Below are 17,655 nucleotides of genomic sequence, written 5' to 3' on the forward strand. Positions count from 1 at the left end.
TGCCCTGCCCTGCCTCGTGCTCAGATATGACCTGCAGATATCCACACAGTCCCCCAGTGCTGCAGCCTGAGAGGACTTCCCAACTACTAGGGCTCAGGGTGGCTTTCAGGGACCTCCTGGATTCAAGGCCAGATCTCCACAAGGGAGGCAGGAGGAGGAGTTTGCCAGGGAGCTCTGTGTGTGTTGTGGGGATGCCTGTACCTTCTCCCGAGCATCTCCCTGCAGACAGTCTGGGGCCAAAAAGGATGTTTTCTCCTATTATAAGTCACTGGGCCCCTCAGCCCTCCCATGGCGGACAGAGAATGTCCTTCTGTGACCCCATATCTGTCTGGAGGTCTGTCCCTCAGCATGTGCGTGAATGTGTCTACATGTCCATGTGCGTGTGAGCGTGTGCATGTAGGCGTGTGTGTGCAGGATCCCGTGACTGCAGAGGTAACTAATTATTAGCTCCCTCTGGCCTTGGGGGCCCCCCATCTGTTCCGGGGCTGCTCCCCCTGCCTAGACTTCCTCCCTGATGTCAAAGAGGCCCTGGTGCTGTCCTGCTTTCCCTACCCCACAGCTGACCAAAAAATAAAATAAAATGAAAGTCAGCCCCATCCCGCCTGCACCAGGGAAGGGGCTGACAGGAGGTCTGCAAACTAGCGCTTATCAAAAGCTCCTTCTCAAATTCATTTCAATATCTGAGCCTCTGGTTTCCAAGGCAACGTAATCTTTTCATCAAAGCAACTGGTAAAACCACTGGGATCCAATATTGTTTTGTTGGCAACTTGTCAAAACTGTCATTTGGTTAAAAAAATTTTATAGATTTATATAACCTACAAATATAGATATGGTGATCTATACCACTAATCATCATTAATAAAGTGCTGCCCCCTGAAGGTTTCTTAGTTCCCTCTCCCACCCCTTCCTCCCCCAGAGGTGGGGGGAAGGGGGGAGGAATGAAGGAGCAGTAATTAGACAGTAGGGCTGGGAGGTGACTCTGACTGGGGACAGGCTGGGGGAGCCTGTCTACAGCCCTAATAAGGCAAATGTAGTAATTTAGCTTCTTCCCAGAGACTCCCTTTACTCAGGGTTTTCCTGAGACCCTCCCTCCTCCCTTCTCCCTTCTCCTCCATCTCTCAGAACACTCACATTTCCTGGCCTGGAGCCACAGTGGCCAGCGCCTAGATCAGTCCGAGAGGTAAACTGAGGCCGACCCAGCAACACGCCAGAGCAGGCCCGTCAGCTCCCAGGGCTGAGCCCCGTGCCAAGTCCAGGGCAAACTCTGTTCAGTGTGGCTCCAAAACCAGAAAGGGCAGACTAGGCAGGATCCTGCCTCCCCGGCCCCCAACCCGGCCATTACCTCCTCCGAGCCCAGGGCCCCCAGCAAGGCTGGAGGCAGAGGTGGAGGCCCAGGGGCCTTGGGTCTTAGCATGCGTTCGCCTCTGCCCCACAGGCTCCCAGTGAGTATGAGACGAGTCCGGAGCAGCTCTTCTACCGGATCGCCCACCTAAACCGAGGACAGCAGTACCTGCTGTGGGTGGCTGCCGTCACCTCTGCCGGCCGGGGCAACGGCAGCGAGAAGGTGACCATCGAGCCTGCTGGCAAGGGTGAGCAGCCTGGGACTGCGGCAGAGGGCAGAAGCCGCCCCGCCTAGAATTCCGGTTCTCCCGGGGGAGGGGATGTCCTCCCTTCACCCTGTCGGTGACCTGGCTGTAAGGGGCTGGCCGGCCGCCCGCCTCCCTCCTGCACACACCAAGACCGGGCCTCTGCTGCCCCCTGACTCCCAGAAAGCCTCACAACAGGCTCGAGGCAGCACTGCTAGCCAGGGGCGCTGGGCGTAATGCACCCTGGTCCCCAGCTCCCAACTCCAGCCCAGCTCAGCTCCTCCAAAGGGGACTGAGGTGGGGTACACTGCTTCCACGGCGCAGAGAGCTGGCAAGACGGCCCCCTCCTTCCAAAGCCCGGACACCTCAGGCAGGGGTGACCCCACTGATTGGTGGTTCGTTCAACCAACAGACATTTACAGGGGCCATGCCAAAGGAGACTGTGGGCTAGATGGGGCACGCAGGGTGAATAAGCCCACGTCTATTCTTGGGGGTGTTCCGCCAAACCCCTGACCTGGGCGTACATGTGGCATGGGGGCACGTGTACCCCCACTTTACAGGGAATGACAGCTCTGAGGCCTCAGCCCAAGATCGAGACAGAGGCCACCTCGCGGAGCTGCCGGGCCGCCTGCCCCGTGCTAACCCTGGGGCATGGGACTTAGCCACACAGGCCCAAGACTTCCAGCCTCTACTCTGACCCTGGGCTTCCCTGGGCCCTCCCTCGTCCCACAGCCACCTGTCACTGTAGCCTTGGGGCCCCAGGACCAGGGCTCGGATGGTTGGTGCCTGCCTCAGCCCAGCCGCCCTCCAGGGGTGACCAGCTTCCTTTGGCTGAGACCCGAGAGGCGCCTGCCCTCCCTGGCCTCAGGCTCAGGGTCAGCGGGCACTGAACGGAGGACCCGCAGCTGCCCTGCCAGCGGGGGCTGTCATCCCATTTTCCAGTGGACACTCTGAGGCCGGGGTGTCACGGTCTGCAAAGACAGCTGAGAGTGGTGGGCTAGCTCTTCTGGCTCCAAGTCAGGGCTCTTTCCACACGGCCTCAGGTGTCTAACCTCCCGTGGCCCCTCCTCCCAGAGGGGCTACCCACCCCTTCTTCTGGGCTTGTCTCCTTCAGGAGGGGAGGGGCCCAGGGCCTCTGATCCTCCCAGGACAGCTGGCGCTGGCCCAGAGCATGGTCTGAGAGCCTGGGTGTCTTGGCTGAAGGCTGGCCCCTTCCCCTGTGGAAATCAAATGGAACACGTTCCCAGAGGGCTTCGTACTTCTTCAAATGTGGACATCATGCTCTTCTGTCCTCACAGCAGCCCTGGGAGGTGGAGGGACAGGAGCCAGTCCCAGCCACAGGGCAGAACTGGGTCTAGAACGGGATCTCTAGAGCCCCTGGCGCCATCCCCGAGGCCCCCAACACTTCTCTCTGCCCGCGATGGAGGCTGTCTTCACTGGGCCCCTCAGCCCAGTCCACGTCTTTCTGGCCCCCGGCGGTCCTCCACTGCCCCAGGCAGCCTTCTGTTCCTCGGCGGCCCCTCCAGACCTCACCTACTGTCCCAAGCCCATCGCCCCGGCGCTGCCCTCAGAGGAGAGGAACCTCCATTCCCTGCACCCAAACCTCTAAGCATTGCTTCCTCAGCCACCTCACATCTTCCCTCTCCCCAAGAAGGGTCCCGTGGCTCAGTGGGGCTGACTGTGGCCCCTTGAAGCACGTGGTTGCTTGGTTAATTTAACACTTTCAACCCTGGGCCTGGAGATCTCCAAGGTGCCTGACATGACTGCCTTCTCACTGGGCCCTTGGCATCTTTGCCTCCCTTTGCTTTCCGTGATGCCGCCTGTGCATCAGGGTCCTTTCAGTGTGCTCCTGTCTCCCCAGGGACATGCCTTCCTCCTCTACGCCTGCATGCTGAGGACCCCAGGGCTCTGCCACTCTTCTGTCAATCTGCAGTCCCCCTCCTGGTGACCTCAGTCAGTCTGCTGCTGAGTGCACATCAGCGTGGTCCAGTCATCTCTCTCATGCTCCAAAAGATTTATATCCACCTGCTTTCCAGCTACCCCCATGGGTGTCCCCCAGGTTTAGCGTGAGCAGAATCTTCCCGTCTCTCCCACCTACGCTGCTCCTCCTCCTGTGGGCCTCAACTCCACGAGGGCATCAGCACCCATCGGGTTGGACCAGTTGGGATCCTGGAAGTCACCCTCACCTCCCCCTCTATCTCTTCCCCAAAACTAGGGAGACCCCACGTCCTGGCATTTCTTCCCTTGAGCCCCTAGTCTGTTCTCCACCACCCTGTATCACCTCTCGCCTGCACTCCAGCCACCGTCTTGTCCCTGGTCTTCATCCTGCAAGATCACCTCCACCATGGGCTTCCCTGGTGGCACAGTGGTTGAGAGTCCGCCTGCCGATGCAGGGGACACAGGTTCGTGCCTCGGTCTGGGAAGATCCCACATGCCGTGGAGCGGCTGGGCCCGTGAGCCATGGCCGCTGAGCCTGCACGTCCGGAGCCTGTGCTCCGCAGCGGGAGAGGCCGCAAGAGTGAGAGGCCCGCGTACCGCAAAAAAAAAAAAAAAAAAAAAAAGATCACCTCCACCAAACCATCCTCTGCAAGCAGCCAGGGATTTATCTAAAACTCTACTTTGAACATATCACTACTTACCTGCAAGCCTCCTCATGACCTCAAGAGGAAGCCCAGCCTCCTTGAGGTGCCGGCACAGCCCTCCACCTCCCCCTGCCCCCTCCTCACTCGCCCTGGGCTTTGGTGGCCCCAAAGGATCCTCCCACTCATCGTGGGTTTCAGGCCCCCGTGCCTCTACTCAGTGCCGTTCCCCCTTCCGACATGCCTTTCCTTCTCTGTGCGGTGAATTCCTTCTTAGCCTTCAAGATTCAAGTCAAAGCTGCCAATTCCAGAAGCCGCCCCTGGCCTTTACCTCCACCACCACTGCACTGCCAGAGTTCATTCCTCCTTCTTTCTGCTCCTAGGGTTACTTGTCTCTACCCCTACCATAGTATTTTTCACCCTAATGATTTTTTTAAGTATCCGTCTCCCTCTTGGATGGCGAGCAACTTGAGGACAGGGAATAGATCTGATTCATTTTGTGGCCCCTCAGAGCCTCCTGTGATACCTGGCCCAAACAGGTGTTTGATAAACGTTTGTTGAATCAATGACTCACATCTGAAATTTCCTGGACTCTCCCCCCACCCCAAGCCCAAGGTAGCCAGTGCAGTGCTGGTGGTAAAAGTGGGGTGTCTCTCATCCTTTCTTTCCTGTAGCCCCAGCAAAGATCATATCCTTTGGGGGCACTGTGACAACACCCTGGATGAGAGATGTCCGGCTGCCTTGCAATTCAGTGGGAGACCCAGCCCCTGCCGTGAAGTGGACCAAGGACAGGTGTGTTTGGGACCCCGCAGGGATAGGTGACCCCCAGGGCTGGGCACCGCAGAGGAGCCATGAAGAGAACCAATGTCCCTCCCTTCCAGCGACTCAGTCACCTCCAGCCCTGCAGGGGCCCAGCCAGGTACATGGCTACCACTCTCACACACAGGCCTGACCTCCCTGGCTCCCCTCTGTTGGCTGCCAAGGACCTCCCTTCCCTGGGTGATTGAAGGGCCCAAGATTCCTGGATATGCCCAGGAAGCACTGAGTAACAGCCCAAGAATCCAGGGTCCCCGAGCCAGCCCCCTACTGCTCCCAGCTCCAACTGCTTGCAGACCTGGGGGAGGCCCCCGGAGGAGGGGATGCCTGCTATAACCCATCCCCCACCCCCGCAGCGAAGACTCGGCTATCCCCGTGTCCATGGATGGGCACTGGCTCATCCACACCAATGGCACGTTGCTGCTGCGCGCGGTGAAGGCTGAGGACTCGGGCTACTACACCTGCACAGCCACCAACACTGGGGGCTTCGACACCATCATCGTCAACCTTCTGGTGCAAGGTGAGACCCTGCGAGGCGGGTAGGGCTCCGATGGGGACAGGGATGGAGGAATTCCATCGTGTGAGAGAGAGGGTTATCGAACGGAAGAAGACCCGCCACTGGGGAGACAGACCCTTGGTGGATCAGAGGGTCCCCGTGGAAGAGGGGGCAGGAGGGCTAGAGAGGAGAATGAGCAGGAGTGAGGGTGACACCGAGAGGGTGGGACAGCCAGCCCCTCGCCCTCAACCCACCCCAGTGTCAGAGATTAACCTTCTGGTGCGGGCTGGTGGCTCTCCCCTCACAGTTCCCCCGGACCAACCCCGCCTAACTGTCTCCAAAACCTCCGCGTCGTCCATCACCCTGACCTGGATTCCAGGTGACAATGGGGGCAGCTCCATCCGAGGTGAGAGGGGTCTGGATGAGGAGGGGGGAGACAGGGGAAAGAATTCTGGGCCCAGGGGCAGCGGAAGGGCTTCACTCACTCCCACTGCTTGTCCTCATAATGCTTAGGAGATAATGGGGGAGGGGCGATTCAGACCACATGGAAGTTACCCAAGTGCCATGGAAAATATACCAGCCTAGATGTCTGGGCCCTACAACACCCACCCTCCTGTCCACTGGTGAGCTGTGCGAACCTGAGGCAGTCTGTTTTCTTAGGAAGGCTGTCTAATTCTCTGGGCCTTAGTTTCCACATCTGTAAAAGTAGACAGATGTTCTAGATAGTGCTTCTCAACCTTAAACGTGCATATGAATCACCCGGGGATCTTGTAAGAGCAGATTCTGATTCAGGGGGTCTGGAGTAGAGGCTGAGAATGTGCCTGTCTAACGAGCTCCCAAGTGAGGCTGATGCTCCGGGGCCAGGGGACTAAATATGGAGTAGTAGGGTCTAGATAGGACCCCTCGTAAGCCTCACAGCTCTGGTTTCTGCTCGCCTCCCCACCTTGGCTTCTCAACCCCAACACAAGCGCTGACAGGAGAGAGCCCTACAACTCAGCCCAGGGCCTTTCCATTTTGCATCTAATTTGCATCCACCCCATCCCAGTGGCCAAAGCACCCCCTGCCCCCTGCGGCGCCCAGCCCCATGATGCCTGTTGGGGTACCCCAGGCCCCACCCTGCCCGACCTGAGCCAGGCAAACCTCCCGGGCAGGCTTCGTGCTGCAGTACTCGGTGGACAACAGCGAGGAGTGGAAGGATGTGTTCGTCAGCTCGAGCGAGCGGTCCTTCAGGCTGGACAGCCTCAAGTGTGGCACCTGGTACAAGGTGAAGCTGGCAGCCAAGAACAGCGTGGGCTCTGGGCGCATCAGTGAGATCATCGAGGCCAAGACCCACGGGCGGGGTAAGGCCCAGGCCGGGGTGGAAGGCTGCTGGGGTAGGGAAGGAGGGCTCAGGGGAGCGTGGAGACTCAAGGGGAGACTCCACCTACTTCCCACCACTGCAGCATCGGATGAGTCACAGTAGGAGAAACTGGCCCCGCTTCCCTGTGGTGGGATGGCAGATGGGTGGCTCACCTCTTCCTTTTTCCTGCACCTGTCTTCCTCCTTGGCCAGGCCCTTCTCTCCTTGTCCTTCTCTCCCTCCTCTTCTTCCTCCCCTCTGTCCCCTGGAGCATCCCTACTCCCATCTGCGCCTCCCACCGATCCCCTGGAGCCACTGTGGTCCCAGCTGCCCAGGGAAATCTTTCCCAGTCTCTCTAACCTCTCTCTCTCCCTCTGGCCCCCCAGAGCCCTCCTTCAGCAAAGACCAGCACCTCTTCACCCACATCAACTCCACACATGCTCGGCTTAACCTGCAGGGCTGGAGCAACGGGGGCTGCCCTATCACAGCCATCATGCTGGAGTACCGGCCCAAGGGCACCTGGGCCTGGCAGGGCCTGCGCGCCAACAGGTCCGGGGAGGTGTTTCTGACCGAGCTGCGAGAGGCCACGTGGTACGAGCTGCGCATGAGGGCTTGCAACAGCGCTGGCTGCGGCAATGAGACCACCCAGTTCGCCACCCTGGACTACGATGGCAGTGAGTCGGAAAGGGTGGGCAGGGCTGGAGCAAGGTGCTGCCAGGGAAGCTGGCAGAGAGGCAGACACGTAAAGAGATAGACACACAAATAGAAAAGAGGCAGGACTATAGTCAGGGACAAAGGCTGACAGTTGAATAAGCAAGCAAAGGACAGGCCAAGGAGCAGCAGATGGGTAGACAGGTAAGTGGGTAGATATACCTGTGACCAACACAGATGGATAGGCAGACAAGCAGGTCAGTAACGCTAAAGACAGAGGGCCCTTGAAGGTGCAACCCTTGCTCTCCGTTGCTTCAAAGAGATGAGAGGGAGGTAGAGATGCAGTTGCGGTCCTGCCCTATAAGAACCCTCTGCTCAGATGGTACATTAGCCAAGACAGGGTAGCCTGTGCTGCAGTAACAAGTAAACACTAAAAGCTTCATGGCTTGATTTCAATAAAGATTTGTTTCTCACTCTCATAACACTTTGTGAGGGTTGGCTGGCCACCATCTTTAGCTATGCCGTCTTGAACATGTTCTAATCTAACTGCCAGGAAGTCTGGGGAATGTAAATGAGCACACGGATGTTTAGTGAGTACTAACTGTTATCTGCCACATGGGGGCACCTCACACTCATGCACACACATGCATTTAAGCACATAGAGGGCTGAATTCATAGGGACCAGCTGTCACAAGCTAAATTGAGTCTACCTATGTGTTAAGGAAACAGAATAGAAGTGGTATCAGAAGGGGATGGGCTCAAACAAGGAAGGCTTCATGAAGGAGATGACTCTTAAGTGAGGTTTTGAAACAAGCAAGCATCAGGGCTTGGCAGAAGGCCATGTCAGCAGGAGAACTCAGCATTGCCTCCTTGTGGCCCCCAAGGTTAGCAGATTTCGCCCACGGGATGGGGAGCAGGGAGAGAATGCAGGGTGTTTAGTGGCTTTTGCCTCCATCTGGGGAAGAGAGCACAGGATCCCACTTCCCTGACTTTTCTCTCCTACGGTCCTCACCATCCCCCTCAACCTTACCAGCTGGATGTGGGAATCTAAGTTCAGCGTTCTAGAAATGAACACTGAACTCCAACAAGCAGTAGACTATCTCTGAGAGACTTTAGGAAAATTCTAAAAGGAAGTCACTAATAGCATATGCAGTATAAAAACTACACAACTGTTCATGGCTGTCCTGATGGGACCAGAATTAGGGGGAGCAGAGGGGAGAGTTGGGGCTCTGCACCAGGAAGTAGAGATCAGAGTGAGACCAAAGGCAGCAAAAGAGGGCCAAGGGCTGCCTGGCCCATGAGACTCTGCATAACACTCAACTCATAAGGGACAACTGACTCCCTTCTGCACCCCTGTTCAGGCACCATCCCGCCCATCAAGTCTGCACAAGGTGAGGGGGACGATGTGAAGAAGCTGTTCACCATTGGCTGCCCGGTCATCCTGGCCACCCTGGGGGTGGCACTGCTCTTCATCGTTCGCAAGAAGAGGAAAGAGAAGCGGCTGAAGCGACTCCGAGGTGGGCGAGTTTCCTATGGGCTTCCTGGGAGGGAGTGCTGACCCTCAGCCACGCTGGCCACTTTCCACTGGCCCACAGCACCATCTGGACAAGGAGGAGTGCCCGTGTCCCCTTGAAGGGAGAGCTGCCACTCCAGCCTTCTGAAACCCCTTGGTTGTTCACTGCTTCCTCCTCTATGCCCCCAGGACTTTGTGCCTGCCCTCACCAGGGCTGACTTTTAGAGGTACACAGTGGTAAAACCATATTGCTTGTTAAAATATTTAAACATTTCCATGTTGATTGGTAAATAGATGTTACTCCCTTCTTCCCTGGATGCTCCATTCTCTCATATAGGATCCCCGAGACTTTCCTAGGACCCAGCCACTAAAGACTTTGCTCTGGTTTGCCTGAGCTGTTTCCATGCCTTGTCAGGTGCTAAATATTTTTAATATCACCCCCTGTCCCAACACCTGCTACCATAGTCTGGCAATGAATGGGTCTGATTTACCTTGATTTCCCCAGGACCCACTAGTTGCTTAATAAATGTCTGTTCACACATCTGGAAAACATTTATTGAGTATCTGCTGTATTGTAGATACTGCCAGACATTGGAGGTGTAAAGATGAATGAAGAAGGAACAGCCCATGCCCTTATAGAATTCACAGCCAAGGCACAATAATAGCACAGAAGAGGGAATGACTAAGCCTGCCTAGGGTGTTTGTTTAGGAGTTGGGTAGATGAAAGGATGATTCAGTGGGTGGTTAATGGTTGTTAAATGGATGGATGGTTGGATGGATGGATGGAAGATTGGATGGTTGATGGATTGATAGTTGAATCGATGGTTGGATCAATGGAAGGATGGATGGATGGATGGATGGATGGATGGATACTTGGATGGATAGATGGATGATAAGATGGATAGATGGTTGTATGAATGGATGATTGGATGAATGGTTGAATAGAAGAATGGATAATTAGATGAATGGTTGAACAGATGATTGTACAGATGATTAGATGGTTGGATGGGTTGATGGTTGAATGGAGGAATGGTTGGATCAGTGGATGGCTGGATGGATGGATGGATGGGTAGTTGAATGAATGCATGATGTATGGGTGGGATGGATTGACAGGTGGATAGATCAATAATGAATGGATGGATGAGTGGGTAGATAGATGGTTGAATGCGTTCATGAAGCTAGATTCGATCTAACAGCTCTTTCTCAGTTATCAGAGGTCTAGTGGATTACCTGGGTCCTTTGCTTCTCCTCTCTTATCAATTCCTAACCTGAGAGTCCTGAACCTATTCAAGGCTCCTCTGAGACAAAGCAGTGACCCTCAAATCCACCCATGGACTTTTTGGGGACAGATGTCCTAGAGAAGGATATGAAGCTTCTTGGTTGAAGTCATCTGGAGATACCCATTGACCCCCTCTACTTCATTCCCCACTCTCTCCTCTCCCCAACAGATACCTGAGGATAGACCTACCACTGATGCCCATTTCCAGACTGCTATGATGTTTTGTTTGATTAGAGTCAATTCAGGAAGCTGATGGAGCACTTTACATACCCTCTGCTTTGGGAAGGATCTCCCTATTAGATAAAAATCTGAGGAAAGGAAAGCAGAACTGAGCCAAATCCTGAATTGGGAGCAGTGAGACCTTATGTTTTGGACTGTCTCAGAACTCCTTATATTTCTTCCCAGGAGACTAGCCCTGGCCCCATTTTAGGAAGTTCTCCCACCTTGTTCCCCGTGCCTCTTCCAATTCTCATCCTTCTCAGACTCCATTCTCACTCAGTCCCCTCTCTACTGTTTTGCAGATGCAAAGAGTTTGGCAGAAATGTTAATAAGGTGGGTGTCACATAGCTGCTTCCTCTCTCCTCCCCTCCCCCTTCCTCCCTTCAGGGTACAGGTTTCTAAGACCCCACTGTCCTGCAAAACCCCTCCCCCAACCCGTTATGGCTGCTGAGTCACCCACCTCCAACCCTTCTCTCCACAGCAAGAACAACCGAAGCTTTGACACCCCCGTGAAGGGGCCACCCCAGGGCCCACGGCTACACATTGACATCCCCAGGGTCCAGCTACTCATCGAGGACAAGGAGGGCATCAAGCAGCTGGGTGAGTGACAGGTGCCATGAGCTCTCTGTCCTGCTGAGTGTGCTTCCCCAGGCCACATCCCACGAAGGGCAACCACCAGTCCTCACACAGTGCCCAGGTTTCCTCCTCCGTTAATGGGAAGACTTGACCTGACCTTTCTTGGTTTCATTGTTGGATAAAGACAAAGAGAAATTTGGGAAGCAAAGATGGTGCCCAAAGGGAAGGACTGCTGCTGATTGTACTTCTTCCCCCAGGAGATGACAAGGCCACCATTCCTGTGACGGATGCTGAGTTCAGCCAAGCTGTCAACCCTCAGAGTTTCTGCACCGGTGTCTCCTTGCACCACCCAGCCCTCATCCAGAGCACAGGACCCCTCATCGACATGTCTGACATCCGGCCAGGCACCAGTATGCATTATCCCCGGGGAGACAGCCCTCCTCCCACACGGGGTTTCGTGGGCACAGCATAAGACAGAGGTGACATTTTTTTTAAAAAGGAGGGAGGAGCAGCGTGGAGGAAGGGAAAGAGCACTGGAATCGGAGTCTAGAGACCTTGATTATAGACTCACTAGCTATGGCCTTGGGCATGTCACTAACCTTATCTCTCTGGGCCTCAGTTTCCTTACCTAGACATTTTGAGAGGGTTAGTTGTTCTTTCTCTCCAAGGGCCTTCTGCATCTTCCACTGTGACTCTGGACATAAGCATAGAATACATCCAGGACTGTAGGGACTGAACAGACAGTCAGGAGGCAGCAGGAGATGAGGTGACATTCTTCCCAGGCTGAAGGAAAAGACAGGGTGGCCAGGGAGGACTAGGACGCCGCCCAGTGCCTGACACTGCTGCTCTCCTCCTCCACAGACAGCTGTGTGGTCAGGAAAGGAAGCTCGCTCAGCTTTCCCAGGGGAGCTTCTGTGGCTGCTTCTTCCTCCTCTCTTGCTCCTGCTGCCCTTTCTGGTACATGCCAGCTGCCCAAGCCTGAATGCCTGCAGCTGGACGGTACTAGCTCTTGCTTCCTCTGTGCAGATCCAGTGTCCAGGAAGAATGTAAAGTCAGCCCACAGCACCCGGAACCGGTACTCAAGCCAGTGGACTCTGACCAAGTGCCAGGCCTCCACACCCGCCCGCACCCTCACCTCCGACTGGCGCACTGTGGGCTCCCAGCACGGTGTCACTGTCACCGAGAGTGACAGCTACAGTGCCAGCCTCTCCCAGGACACAGGTAAGCCCAAGGACCTGCCTCCATTCTGCTCACTCTCCTCCAGCTCCCCCATTATCCATCTCCACCTTTGGTTTTCCCAACTCCTACCTGCCAGCTGTTGGAGTCCAAGGCACAGGTCAGTTTCATTTCCAGCTGGTCACTGACTCACTCTGTGTCTATGACAAAAACACTTGACCTAGCGGAGCTCTGCTTGGTCAAGGATTTCGTTTTGCTCTCCCAAAAGATGACAGAGAAAATGGTACACATGATGTTTGTTGGAGAAAAGGCTAAGTGCTGCTCAGAGGATGATGCTTATTTTCAAGAATGAAAGATGTTCTGCCCTTCATTAGGCAGCACATCAAATATCCCACTTCTGCCACCACCACTACCTTCACAGGCAGAGAGCAGGACCTTGTGAGCCTGGTCCACTCCATAGTCAGGCTTTCAGATGGCAGCTGGGCTTATGGGTAGGGGAACTGCTCAGTCTGATCTCATTTACACCCTTTCCCCATAAACCCACTTTATTTTTTATCGAGATATAATTGACGTATAACATTTAGTTTCAGGTGTACGACATAATGATCTGATATTTGTAATATATTGCAAAATGATCACCACAGTAAGTCTAGTTAACACCCATCACCATGTATTGTTACAATTTTTTTTCTTATAATGAGAACTTTAAAGAACTACTCTCTTAGCAACTTCCAAATATTCAATACAGTGTTATTAATTATAGTTATCATGCTGTACATTACATCCCCATGACTTATTTATAACCAGAAGTTTGTACCTTTTGACCACCTTCACCCATTTTGCCCAGCTCCCACCCCCCACCTTTGGCCACCACCAATCTATTCTCTGTATCAGTGAGCTTGGGGGTTTTGTTTGGTGTTGTTGGGGGTTTTTTAGATTCCACATATAAGTGAGATCATACAGTGTTTGTCTTTCTCTGTCTGATTTGTTTCACTTAGCATGATGCCCTCAAGGTCCATCCATATCTTCCCAAATGGCAAGATTTCCTTTTTTATGGCTGAGTAATATCTCATTTTGTGTGTGTGTGTGTGTGTGTGTGCATGTGTGTGTGTGTATATATATATTTATATATATATATATATATATATATATATATATATCACATATTCTTTATTTACTCATCCACCGATGGACATACAGGTGCTTCCATGTCTTGGCTATTGTAAATAATGCTGCAATGAATATGGGAGGTGCCACTCATTTCCCCTCAACTCTGTGCCTTCCATCTCCCCAGACAAAGGACGGAACAGCATGGTGTCCACTGAGAGCGCCTCTTCCACCTATGAGGAGCTGGCCCGGGCCTATGAGCATGCCAAGCTGGAGGAACAACTGCAGCATGCCAAGTTTGAGATCACCGAATGCTTCATCTCCGACAGCTCCTCTGACCAGATGACCACAGGCACCAACGAGAACGCCGACAGCATGACATCCATGAGCACACCCTCAGAGCCTGGCATCTGCCGCTTCACCGCCTCCCCACCCAAGCCCCAGGATGCCGACCGGGGCAAAAATGTGGCTGTGCCCATCCCTCACCGGGCCAACAAGAGTGAGCGCTCAGACCACCTCCCTTGCTGTGTCCCCTGCCCCCAAACCCCACGAGCCCTGGCTAGACCTAGCCCTAACTGCACCTGGGTCCTGCCAGCCCAGCACGGCTTCTTGGCAGTCGGGGGGTAGTGCAAAGAACAAGGGCTTGGGAGCAGGCAGATCAGGGCGCACATCCTGGCTTAACCTCTTAATACTGCTGTGACCTTGGGCAAGTCATTTAACCTCTCTGGCCTTAATTTTCTCATTTGTAAAATGCAACTGATAGCATATACTTTGCATTGTTGTAAGGATCATTAGAAATGATATACGTGCCTGGCACATAGTAGGTTCTCATTAAGTAGTGATCATTCCCTTAATCTGAAGCTATGCCAGGATGGAAAGAGAATGCTTATGGGGTCAGCTGCCCAATGGCCATTGGTCTCAATACTGTTGGAACTTAATCTAGACCCAAAGGAGCAATCCTGGCAGTTCAGCCCGTGGTGGCCAAACCTCTTGGTGGGCAAGGACCTAGCCTGACTGGGAACCATCTGACTCCAGGGGCCTGGCCAGAGCATATGTCCTTTGGGGTCAGCAGGGCAGGTCTAGGATAACCAGGGGGAGGGGAGCAGGGAAGCCCCCCAGCAGACATTAGGGCCACAGGGTGCAAGGCCCAGGCTGTCAAAGCAGGCAATCTGGTCTGCTCAGCACCGGCCTTGCTAAGTGGCCATGCTGACCTAGGGGCTCAGGGTCATCTAGAGAAGAGCCTGGGGTAACAGAAATGACAAAGACTTAGGAGACGAGCAGCCCTGAATGACTCCCCCTCCCTGTGTAGCTGTGTGAAGTTGGGCAAATTACTTAATCTCTCTGAACCTCAGTTTCCTCACTTGCAAAATGCAGGCAGGTATTAACCTACGCAGGGGGCTGTGGGGACTAAACGAGATGACCTAAGGAAAGTGCCTGGCACAGTGGACGGGAGAGAGGCACGTGCACAGGCGAGGGTGCTCACAGGGCAGAGGAATCAGCATGTGAGGGTCCTAGAAGCTTGCCCCGTGGAGGCACTTTAAGAAATTAGGAACATTCTGCCCGGAGAAGAGGAGACGAAGGAGAGGGATGGGGAAATGTAGCTGACTTCAGATGTCTGAAAGGCCGCGGTGAGAAAGAGGGGAAAGCCTTGTTCTGGGGGTCCTCAGAGGACAGAATCGGGCTTAATGTGGGGAGGTGACAGGGAGTGACATTCCTTTCCTCCTCAGAGTAAAGAAAAGCATTCTAGGGAATTCCCTGGCGGTCCAGTGGTTGAGACTTGGCGCTTTCACTGCCATGGACCTGGGTTCGATCCCTGGTCGGGGAACTAAGATCCCACAAGCCACGCAACATGCCAAAAAAAACCCAAAAGAATGCTTTCTAACAGCCAGAGCTCTTAGGACATCCCTGTTTACAAATGAGCTCTTCACCAGCTGAAGCTGATCGGCTATAGTGATCAATTAACAATGGGTATCAATTTACTGAGCATTGCCGTGCGCCAGCCACTGTACTAAGCGCTTTCCTTACTTTATCTCATTCCCTCCTCACAGTATTCCTGTAGGGAAATATGATTATCCCCATTGCATAGATAAGAAAACTGAGGCTCAGAGAGGCCAAGTAACACATCTTTCCTCGACTCTTTACTGCCTGTCTGGTGGAGGGGCTCCTATGCCAGGTCAGGGAGAAGACTGAGGGGTAGGGGTGGGGGAACAAGCTGGCCGCTGGTTCCAAGAGGCCTCCAGCACTAACACGCCCTGCTTCCTCCATTCCAGGTGACTACTGTAACCTGCCCCTCTACGCCAAGTCGGAGGCCTTCTTCCGAAAGGCAGATGGGCGGGAGCCCTGCCCCGTGGTCCCGCCCCGCGAGGCCTCCATTAGGAACCTGGCTCGAACCTACCAGCCCCAGGCTCGCCACCTGACCCTGGACCCTGCCAGCAAGCCCTTGGGCCTCCCGCACCCGGGGGCTGCCGCCACAGCCACCTTACCTCAGAGGACTCTGGCCATGCCAGCTCCCCCAGCTGGCACGGCGCCCCCGGCACCCGGTCCCACCCCTGCCGAGCCCCCGGCTGCCCCCAGTGCCGCCCCTCCGGCCCCCAGCACTGAGCCTCCGCGGGCCGGGGGCCCACACACCAAAATGGGGGGCTCCAGGGACTCACTTCTCGAGATGAGCACATCAGGGGTAGGGAGGTCTCAGAAGCAGGGAGCCGGGGCCTACTCCAAATCCTACACCCTGGTGTAGGGGCACAACCAGAAGAGCGGCCCTCCGCCTGGACCTGTCTGCACCTCCGGCCCTCACACACCAGCTGGGCTGATTTCCTGCATTATTTATATTAAATTGACAAAAACCAACCAACAAGGGAAAGACAACCCCCAAGTCATGAACGCTTGTACATAGAACTCTTTTGTACAAATGAAACTATTTTCTTCTTCTCCATGAAGCCAGGGCACAAAGAATTTGACAGTGCAAGTCAAATTCCCCACCCCACAAAATATGTGTGGAGAGATATATACATATATAGAGAGAGAGGAACACATCGACAAGCTATATATCTATATATTTCTCTCACCTTATTTTGAGACAGAGGCACAAAGGCTCAGCAATTTTTCCCTCCCACTCACCCTCCCTCCAATCTAGGTGGTTTTGACAAAGACCAAAATCCCAACTCAGAGACACTGCATGCGATTTTACTGTTCCAAGAAAACCAGGAGTTGCTTCAATTTGCAGATGCTTATGTGTTGATACCTTTTTCTATGAAAAAAGACCCAGCGCCGTGTGCAATAAAGGTTATGTTTCTACATGGTGGCTTTTTTCCCATTTGGCAAGGGCCAGTGGGGAGGCAGGGAGGAGAGGCCCCTATACCAGGCCGTCTGTCTCTCAGGGAGAGACTTCGAGAAGCCCGGCTTTAGTTCAGCACGTTAAACTTTTAAAAAGGCTTTTCATTAGCCAATCTGCCTCCTTGAGCACTTCTGTGCTGGGCCCTACAGGGAACCAGCTGTGTGTCTTTGAGCGAGCTCCTAAACCTCTCTGAGCCACAGTTTGCTTATCGGTAAAATGAGGCAACCTTGGAGAGAGCGCTGGGGAGCCGGTATGGGGGTAGAAGGCTGTGTCTACTGGCTTCTCTCCTTTGGGAGAAAGCAGTGTAGCCAGGGGAACAAAGCAGTTGTGTAAGAGATGCCTCTAAACTGGGAAGGGAAGGAGAGATAATATTACCCTGGGGGTCCGTCCAGAGCCTGAAGTTCTGGGCTGACTGTTAGGACAAGATAAGGCCAAAGAGAGAAGGAGTGAGGTCATCAGAGGTCGGAGCCGTGAAAAGGGCTCATGGAGGAGGGGAATGGGTTGCAGCCAGAGAGAATGAGGCAGCGTGAGGGGGGGCACCTGGCGTCAGAGGAGCTGCAATTAGATTCCAGGTGGAAGGAATCGCACCCACGTGCAGGTACGTAAAGGAGCCGTTTCTGAGAAGAGGGTCAAAGGGCACGTGAGCGGGGCTTCAAAGACGTGAGGGTTTGGATAGGCAGAGGAGAGGGAAAGACCCAGGAGAACGCAAAAGCCCAGAGGCGTGGAGTTCACAGAGCCCCTCCGCGGTGGCCCGGACCCTGGGTGAAAAGGAAGTGTCCCTCAGAAGTACAAAGGGGGCTCCTGAGCTCAGCACCCAAAGTCGAGACTGAGTTGTGGACCCGGAATCTGGAAGGAAGGTGAGCCTGCTGTTCCCACGACCCCTTCCCCAAAACGGAGAGAAGGAAGAGGGAAGGGGACCCCAGGGCTGGGGAGGGAGGAAGGGAAGGTGTGTGCAGGATGTGAGTTGTACCCGTCAGTCTGAGCC

At 54.3% G+C, this 17,655-nt stretch overlaps 1 protein-coding gene across 1 annotated transcript in view; it reads left to right on the plus strand.

The window, feature by feature from the left end:
• DSCAML1 (DS cell adhesion molecule like 1) overlaps positions 1-16,073 on the plus strand; it is a gene marked incomplete at its 3' end in the record, with an annotated part of 343,503 nt that extends 327,430 nt beyond the window's left edge. Inside the window, exons 21-33 of the mRNA XM_081238516.1 lie at positions 1,436-1,589; positions 4,840-4,957; positions 5,338-5,501; positions 5,785-5,883; positions 6,629-6,817; positions 7,202-7,489; positions 8,828-8,983; positions 10,780-10,810; positions 10,959-11,077; positions 11,311-11,463; positions 12,080-12,274; positions 13,524-13,835; positions 15,607-16,073. Of these exons, the coding sequence (XP_081094642.1) occupies positions 1,436-1,589; positions 4,840-4,957; positions 5,338-5,501; positions 5,785-5,883; positions 6,629-6,817; positions 7,202-7,489; positions 8,828-8,983; positions 10,780-10,810; positions 10,959-11,077; positions 11,311-11,463; positions 12,080-12,274; positions 13,524-13,835; positions 15,607-16,073 (2,445 nt within the window). The remainder of the gene's footprint in view (positions 1-1,435; positions 1,590-4,839; positions 4,958-5,337; positions 5,502-5,784; positions 5,884-6,628; positions 6,818-7,201; positions 7,490-8,827; positions 8,984-10,779; positions 10,811-10,958; positions 11,078-11,310; positions 11,464-12,079; positions 12,275-13,523; positions 13,836-15,606) is intronic.
• Between the last annotated feature and the right edge of the window lie 1,582 nt (positions 16,074-17,655).

The sequence above is a fragment of the Mesoplodon bidens genome, assembly GCF_964165515.1.
Source record: "Mesoplodon bidens genome assembly, chromosome: 7".
Taxonomy (NCBI): domain Eukaryota; kingdom Metazoa; phylum Chordata; class Mammalia; order Artiodactyla; family Ziphiidae; genus Mesoplodon; species Mesoplodon bidens.